The sequence below is a fragment of the Dermochelys coriacea genome, chromosome 26 (genome assembly GCF_009764565.3).
Source record: "Dermochelys coriacea isolate rDerCor1 chromosome 26, rDerCor1.pri.v4, whole genome shotgun sequence".
Classification (NCBI taxonomy): Eukaryota; Metazoa; Chordata; order Testudines; family Dermochelyidae; genus Dermochelys; species Dermochelys coriacea.
The window spans coordinates 13,574,446-13,583,012 of NC_050093.1; the positions used below are offsets into that span (position 1 = coordinate 13,574,446).

At 54.6% G+C, this 8,567-nt stretch overlaps 1 protein-coding gene across 1 annotated transcript; it reads right to left on the reverse strand.

Moving 5' to 3' along the window:
• Positions 1-1,805: 1,805 nt before the first annotated feature.
• ADRA2B (adrenoceptor alpha 2B) lies at positions 1,806-3,948 on the reverse strand. The gene has a single exon (XM_038384742.2). The coding sequence runs from the start codon at positions 3,548-3,550 to the stop codon at positions 2,246-2,248; it is 1,305 nt and encodes a 434-aa protein (XP_038240670.1). The 5' UTR covers positions 3,551-3,948; the 3' UTR covers positions 1,806-2,245.
• Between the last annotated feature and the right edge of the window lie 4,619 nt (positions 3,949-8,567).

The following is an 8,567-nucleotide window of genomic DNA, read 5'->3' on the forward strand; positions in this document are numbered from 1 at the left end:
CCACACTGAAAGAGCACCAGACTGGGAGTCAGGACACCTGGGTTCTTTTCCCAGGGCACAGGACTGGGAGTCAGGATGCTTGGATTCTTTTCTCACCTCTGACACCCACTTGATGTCTGAACCATAGGCAAGTTACTTCTACCCCTGAGAATCAGCTTTGCCCCCTGAAAAATGAGGATCATTGTTACTTACTCGGGCTTGTAAAGTGCTTAGAGTTAGAATCATAGAATATCAGGGTTGGAAGGGACCTCAGGAGGTATCTAGTCCAACCCCCTGCTCAAAGCAGGACCAATCCCCAATTTTTGCCCCAGATCCCTAAATGGCCCCCTCAAGGATTGAACTCACAACCATGGGTTTAGCAGGCCAATGCTCAAACCACTGAGCTATCTCTCCCACCCCCCACTTTCTAAGGATTTAAAAAGTGTCAACTCTTACTGGTTCTGGATCCCACTTTTGCAGAGTTCCAGGCAGCTGACTTTGTACCCAGAGTCTGTATGGGTGACATAGAGATCCAGGAAAGGAGATCCCATCCCTGCTGTGAGGGGATGGTATGATCTTATTAAACACAGGTGTAAGGGGGAAATAACACAAAGATCCCACAATGGCCAAGGAGTGAGAACCAGAAAGGTGTCTCCCGCTCACAGCTCCTGTTCTGATGTGCAAAATTAGGCTATTGTGTCATTTTTAAAAGAACGATTCAGGCTTAGAAACACCGTATCAAAGCTACTAACACATCCTTGATTAACCACCTTCTCTTTCCCATTTGCATTCATATCATAAATGCTTTGATTTAATGCTTTTGTTCCTTGCAAACAGATACTATTTGCTTTGGAGAGCTCAGTATGCGTTTGGAGGGGAGGGGACAAACATCGGAGAGACAAACTGCTGAAGGAGCTACAGATTCCAGAGGTAATATCAGAAGCTATCAAGCAAAATAGAGTCCTAGAAAACTCGGTATCCTGCAGAATGGAGCAGATTCTGTTTGTTTCCAGGATCTGTGAGCGACTTTGACCACATGCTTTGTTCTGAATTCCATAGAAAGGTGACACAGACTGGGGTAGATTCAGAGAAGAGGGACATACATTGTATGGGCTAAGCAAAAAGAAAGGAGGAAAAAAAGGAAGAATTCTTCTTTCATAAGAAAAAAAGAAACCAAAGGAAGGAAAATCCTCATGCCCAAACCCTCCTCTCAGTCCCAAGTGTGTCAATCCTAATAAAACCCTTGTGTCCATACCATCTTGTCCCTCCCCAAGTTCCCCCTCTCCCCGCTAGCGGCTCCACCAGTGGGAGCCCTAGTGTAGACACTGTGCCTGCCGCCACTGGTCTTTTAACCCCATGCTCAGGGGAGGTCATGCTGACATGGTGTTAAAAGCACAGGCTGTCATGGGAGCCTTGTCCACACTAGGGCCCACACAGTGGGAACTGTCACCCAGAAATCCTAGGGCATGGGTTCTCAATCTGGGGGTCACAACCAACCCACTATCCCCATGCTGCTAAATGGGAGAGACATGTCTGAGTTAGATCCCAGCTCCATCGGAGAAGGGTTCCATGGGGGGTCCCAGTATGAACCCTGGCCCTGTGTTTTAGCAAGAATTACCCCAGTGAAGCCGAGAGCAGAATCTGGCCCATGCAGACTGAAACCTTCACTGCGTTAAACCTCCATAATCACATGAGCTCCATACAAGTATGTTTGCGACTCACCACTCAGCTGGCATAAAGGGGCGCAGTGCAACTGTGACCAGCATCAAATTTGGCCCTTGCCTTCCTGAGCAGAGAGAAAGTGTGGCCTGGGGCAGATAGCTTTCTGAGCCTCACCACACCAACCTCCCATCAGTGACAGAAAGAAGGAAGAGAGACTGGCGGGAGACTCTCTTGTGGTTACCTGGAAGGCAGGTCATACACACTTTCCTCTGCAGAGTTGGTGGAAAGAGAGCTTTTCTCCTCCCACCCATATGAATGGCATGCACATTAAAGGATCCCCAGCTCGGTAGAAAATACATTGGCAAATGGTCCTGGATTTTAACTCATTTGCAGGAAATATACAGAGAGAGAGATATAAAAAGGCTGATCCAAAACAGTCTTTAAAATGCACTTTTGTATCCACTGCCCATCCCCACTTTTTGCAAACACAAAAGCGGATGAATAAATAGACGTGTTTTAAATAGCGTCAGTGGAATGTTGGTACTATTCCACCCCCCTGACCCCCACACCTCAACCTACAGTCTCCCACTTCCCCTCTGCTTTCTCACCAGGCAGTCTGAGTCCCCTGCCTGCAGAGGATCTTGCGGAAGGCCTTGCGGAAGTCCTGGTTAAAGATGGTGTAGATCACAGGGTTCAAGGAGCTGTTGCAGTAGCCAATCCAGAAGAAGAACTGGAACACGCTGTTGGGGACCTTGCAGAGTTCTGGGCAGACGGCCCCCAGGCTATAGAGAAAGAAGAAAGGGAACCAGCAGAGGACAAAGACCCCGATTACCACGGCGAGGACGAAGGTGAACCTCTTCTCCCGGTTGAGGTGGGTCCTCCTCTTCCAAGGGTTGGCACTCAGGGTCTTCACCCTCCTCACCAGCACCACCTCCCCCTTGGCAGTGGCCAGGGTCTCCATGCCCTTGGCAGAGTTCTGGGGGTGCCCATTGCGCTGCTTGAGGCTGCAGTGCAGGGAGTGCTCCAGCGGGCTGGAGCCAGAAGGCACTTTCTTCTCTGGTTGCAGCTGGCAAGGGCTAGTGGCAAGTGGCAGCGGCTGCTCCTCCAGGCTCAGGAGAGATGTCCTGTGGGCAGGGAGCGTAGGGGTCACTGGCTGGTCATTATCCTCAATGGGCTCCTGATGTCCATTGGGTTCCCTTGCACCCAGTTGCTGAGGAGAGGTCTCAGAGGTCGGGCTGGTGATTTTCCTAGATGTCCCCTTCTCCTTGGCCTTGGGCTTCTTGCCCCTGGAGCCTTGCTGGGTCCGGTGCTTGGCTATAAGGTAAATCCGCAGGTAGACCAGGATCATGATGATGCAGGGGGCGAAGAAGGAGCCAATGCTGGAGGAGAGAATGTACCATGCCTCCTCGTTGAGTTTGCACTGCGGCCTGCCGGCCTGGCTGTCCTTCTTGTTCCCCTTGTAGATGAGGGGGGGCAGGGAGATGAAGGCTGCGATCATCCACACGATAAGGATGATGCACTTGATCCTCCTGGGGGTCCTCTTGGAGTTGTACTCGATGGCCTGGCTGACGGACCAGTACCGGTCCAGGCTGATGGCGCAAAGGTGCACGATGGAGGAGGTGCAGAAGAGAACGTCCAAGGCGAGGTAGATCTCGCACCAGGTCTTCCGGAAGTGCCAGTAGCCCATCAGCTCGTTGGCCAGGGAAAAGGGGATGATGAGGGTGGCCACCAGGATGTCGGCCGCCGCCAGGGACACCAGGAAGAGGTTCTGGGGGGCTCGGAGGGACCGGCTTGTGAGCACAGCGATGATCACCAGCACGTTGCCGAAGATGGTGAAGAGGATGAGGAAGGTGATGATGGCGGCGATGGCCGCGGTGGCTTGGACCGAGTAACCCTCTGGGCTGTCCATGGCTTGGGCGCCCCCCTCCCGCAAATGAGGCTGCCGGGGGGCAGGGAGGGGGGGGCTTCTAAAGAGCAGATCCAGGAGGGGTGGGGAGCGCCCCGCTTGCCCCGCGCTCGGGGCTCGGTGGCAGGCTCGGCTCCCGGCGCTCAGACGCCCCCATCGGGGCCCGGGCGCCTCCGCGGGGGAGCCCCCAGGCTGCGCGCTCCCTGGCCGGCTGCGCTCCCCGGGGCGCAAGAAGTTTCCCCAACAAGTCTCGCCCGGAGCCCGCCGGCCCCTGCGCCTGCCCGGGCTGCGGGACGAGCCGGCAGCCGCCTCCGCCGCTTTTGAAGGCAGCCGGGGCAGGGGCAGGGGCTGGGTGGTCGCGCCCCCATCCCCGGCGTGTGATGTCAGGCAGCTCCGCGCCATCCCCTTGGCAGGCACCGGGAGCGGGGCGAGGAGGGAGGAGACAAGGGCTGGGGCGGGGAAGGAGGGAGGGAAGCAGCCGCCGCGTTGCAAAGCGGCCGGATCCACCCACCCGGTGGCAAGTCGCTGCCCCGGCCGCCCCCAGCCCCCCGGCGGCCGGGATGCGCCACAAGGGGCTCCGCGGGGGATCCTCCCGTTCCCACGCATGGCCCGGCCCAAGTCGCCCTTTAGCCCCCCGCTGGGGCTTAGGCTCAGAGACCCGGGAGGGGGTCGGGGCAGGGAAAGAGGGGCCCCGCTGCAAAGTTTGAGGACAACCCGGTTTTTGAGCCATAGGAGCGTTAAAGCCCCCACCCCGGGTGGCCCCCGGGGGAACTTTCCTCTGCCTCAGTTTCCCCCACCCCTGACCCTTGAAACTCAATCGACTTGAAAAGGAAGGTGCCAGGATAGTAAAAGTTGCAAGGAAGCAAAGTGGGTAGCCGTGTGCACTGTGGCCGGGTCATAGATGGGTCATGGGAGGCCAGGCTCTGTTCCCAGCCCTGCCCTGGGAACTGGGACAAGTCCCTGGCTCTGTTTTCCATGCCCTGCCCTTGTCTGTTTACAGCAGGAGCATCTCTCTGGCTGTGTCTGTGCAGCGCCTGGCACAATGCAGCTCTGACCACATCTGAGCCCTCCTGGGAGACAAACCCTAGAACTGATGGGCCCTGCTGGAACCAATCCCCTTTCCACCCATTTCAGTGGACGTCAAGGTCCCAGTCCTGCACGTGCTGATGGGAGATGTTTGCCACTGAGCTCATTGGGACCAAGACTGGGCACTAGGCAGGAAGTGCATGACCCTGGGGTGTTCTGTTGGCAGATTGCACTTTTGAAAGAACAGAGCCATCACTGGATCTTCCTTTAGCCCCAGAGGGAGAGTCCGGTGTTTTAAAGGATCCTAGTACCAGTGCTGGCTTTGCAGATGTTGGCTGTTTTACTGTGGGGTCAGTATGTCCCTAGTTAAGGTTGCAAACACGGCCTGTTATGAGGCTGATTCAAACCCCCCAGCCCTTGTAGCTCAAGACCAAAAAAAACAAACTCTTGATGCTTTCACAGTTAAAATCAAGGGCCAGAGTCTTTGAGGCCCCTGCTCCACTGAGTGGCAGGAGAAAAGAGAAAGCAGCTGCAGCTCCTCAGCTGTGGATTCCCTCCCAAGCTGGCAAAGAGACAACAGAGACACCTCTAAAGCTACCCCCGCCCCAGGCAGCCCCTAGCATAGGGACCAATGAGGGGCACACTGCACTCTAGCGATGTCCAGCTGGCGTAAATAGAGCAGCTCTTTGGTTACCCTAAATGATGCCAGTACAGGACTGGGTTAGAACCAGCTCTGCTTTGCCTGCACTTGGCAGCTTCCCCCAGACCCCAGCCCCAATTCTCACGGTGAATGGAAACATTTTCCGGACGCCGTGACTGAATTAAGTACTTTTTGTGAGTAAACATCTTTACGATGGCTCCTTCTCAAAACGCTAGCCAAGCATCCCATATTTCCTGCAGCCCCTCCCTTTGCCAATGAAATCACATTACCCCACCCGATCGGAAGTCCCCACGTCACTTTTTGACATTGGCGCCCGCAAGAGGCATCGCTTAAGGGCAGGAATAGGACAGCATTACGGAAACTGCCTTGATTGGAGAGCCAAACACGATTATCTTTCAATGATGCTGATGGAGAGTGAGAGCCCAGTGGCAAGGATTATTTCAAACTCCAGGATCTGGCAAAATGTCCCCTCTCTGTCCTATCTAACACAACCCCTCCTCCACCCCCGTCCTAGTATCCGAGCACCTCCAAATTAGCGGGTAAAGGTCTTTATCCTCACACATCCCTGTGAGGCAGGGCAGTGCTCTGATCCCCATGTACAGACAGGGAACTGAGACCCAGAGTGGCTAAGGGACATTCCCAGAGATGCTTGCCGCGGAGCTGAGAATTGAATGCAAGCCTCCCATGGTACAGGCTGGTGCCTTAAGCCTGGACCATTCATCCTCTTCTGTGAGATTAACTGGTTTAAGGGCATCTTCACTTGTGCCCAATGGGCCAGCTCTTCCGCTGGTGTACGTGGGTGTAGCTCCAGTGAAGTAAGCTGCGCATGGGTAATTCACCACTTGAACAATTTACCCAGGGTCATGGTGGATTCTCCATCACTGGCAGCATTTCAATCAAGATCTGCTCTAGTTCAAACAGGAATTAATTCAGGGAAATCTCCTGGCCTGTGCTATGCAGGAGGATAGACTAGATGGTCAGAATGGTCCGTTCTGGCCTGGGAACCTACGAAGCTGGGGGTGGTGGATGTCATGGTATATTTCAGAAGAAATCCCATATTAAAGTACTTACTGCACATCACCACTACCTATTAACGCAAAAGTCCACTATGGTCTTTCAAAGCCCAGGACAATTAGATACTGATTTGCTTCCCGGACAAGGTGAAATTCTCCCTTGGGCAGTGGGACCAGCACATGGCCCATGTGTGGCTTAGGTCTGTTAAACAGTACTTAAGTGGTTCATGATCTTGTGCTGGGTCTCTGCCCTGGGACGTTAAAGAGACGGTATCATAGAATCATAGAATCTCAGGGTTGGAAGGGACCTCAGGAGGTATCTAGTCCAACCCCCTGCTCAAAGCAGGGCCAATCCCCAACTAAATCATCCCAACCAGGGCTTTGTCAAGCCTGACCTTAAAAACCTCAAAGGAAGGAGATTCCACCACCTCCCTAGGTAACGCATTTCAGTGCTTCACCACCCTCCTAGTGAAACAGTGTTTCCTAATATCCAACCTAAACCTCCCTCACTGCAATGCGAGACCATTACTCCTCGTTCTGTAGCAGGAATTGAACTGAACCTATAAAGATCTTTTTCAGTGTTATTCCCATTTTTCACTGAGAGAATTCACTCCAATTTTAAAAGCCGTTGTGACCCTCCAGTCTGACCCCTCTGATAAGGGAGGTTTTGTAGGACATCAGGAATCCAGGCTTGCCCACTACATCTCTTTCCCAGCTGCCATATGGCACTGGACAGCTCTTAGACCAGCTGTTTGGTCTAGACACCTTTCCACTCTCAGGCTGGGCTTTGCCTGCCACCCTGACACAGGCCATTCATCACAGGCTTCCAGCACTTTAGTCAGAGGTTAATTTCCCTCCCCCACTTCTTTCCTATGGCCCTTTCCAGCTCAGCTTGGAGCACCTTTCATTGCAATGCCTCTGGACACAGGACGTGAAAGGACAACCTGCGTGAGCCGGAGCTGTGGGAAGAGCTGGGGCGGGAGCGCCCTCTGCTGCACCAGGAGTTGCTTAGAGCTCTCCGGGAATGGATCCTTTTCGCCAGGCCCTCTGTGCAGCCACTGGAAGAGAGATGGAGGACTTTCTTGCAGCCCCCGGGTTGCAGTGACACCAGGGCTGGGAGCAGGGCAGGATGCTGTTCACTGCAGGGGAAAGTCCCTGTGTGACCATTCTAAGGCACCTGCTTAAATGTTTTCGTTCTCCATGCCCCCGAAAAGTGGAGTCTAGAGAACACAAGGCATAAACCACTCCAACAAACCAAGAACTTCATACCCAGGAGCTGCTCCCAAAGCAAGTAGGGATACTTCCTTATCCCCCTGCCTTCCACGGGCAGCTCCTTTCCTGCTGCCAGCACCTGTCCCCTTCCCGATCGTGAGCAGGGCTCTGTCCCCAGTAATCTGATCAACGTAGCCCTAGTCAATACTCTCATCTGATCCACTCCATCAGCAGTAGCCCGTATCCTGCCCTCCTCCTCTTTGGCTCAGCAGAGCTGCGTTAGCACCCTGGCTCGATCCCCGAGGGTATAGCTTTTCAAACTGTGGGGCAACGCGAGAGGTTATCAGGGGGCGCACAAGGACCTGATGTGAAGTAGGACAGTCCCTCGTCCTTGCTACTTGCCAAGGAGCAGGAGGCAGCCAGCACACAACGGGAGGGGTTGGAGAGCGAGCCCACCTCTGTAGTACCAATTGCTACCCTGCATGTGCCCCCGATGCTGGGCCAGTGGCAACAGGCAGCAGTGGGGGGTGGACGGCTGCAGCATGCAGGAATCAGCTGAAGCCAACAGGTGGAGTCAGCAGGCGCAGCCTGGTAGGGATTGTGGCCTGAGGGTGCAGCAGGCTAGGGGAGAGAGCAAGCGGGCTGGGCAGAGCCAAGTAGGGGTCTTGGGGGCAGGGTTTGGCTGGGAAGGAGAGGGGAGAAAGAGGTGGGAGTGCATGGGACATGGAACTACAAAGGGGGCTGCACAGTGAAAAACTCTGGGAAGCTCTGATTAGCGGGAACCCTACGTGGCTTGTGCCACCTACCCCAGACCTATCCCAGGTGCTGATGTGGCTGGGTGGGTGACAAGGGGCATGATGATCGGTTCCTGGGGTGGGGGGGGAGCTACCCATGTTACTGAACACCATGCAGGCCCCTGCAACCCTATCTCCATCACTCATCCCCTCCCCCTACTTCATACCCATCTCACTTGGCACCCGGCAACCTTGTGCAGTCCCTGTTGGCACCAGGGAAAGGATGGAGAAGGACCAGCCTCCATCAAGACTTTAAGGCTCCTGGCCAGTCTCCTCTCTACACCAGAGCTCATCCTACTTTCTCCTGCCAGGGA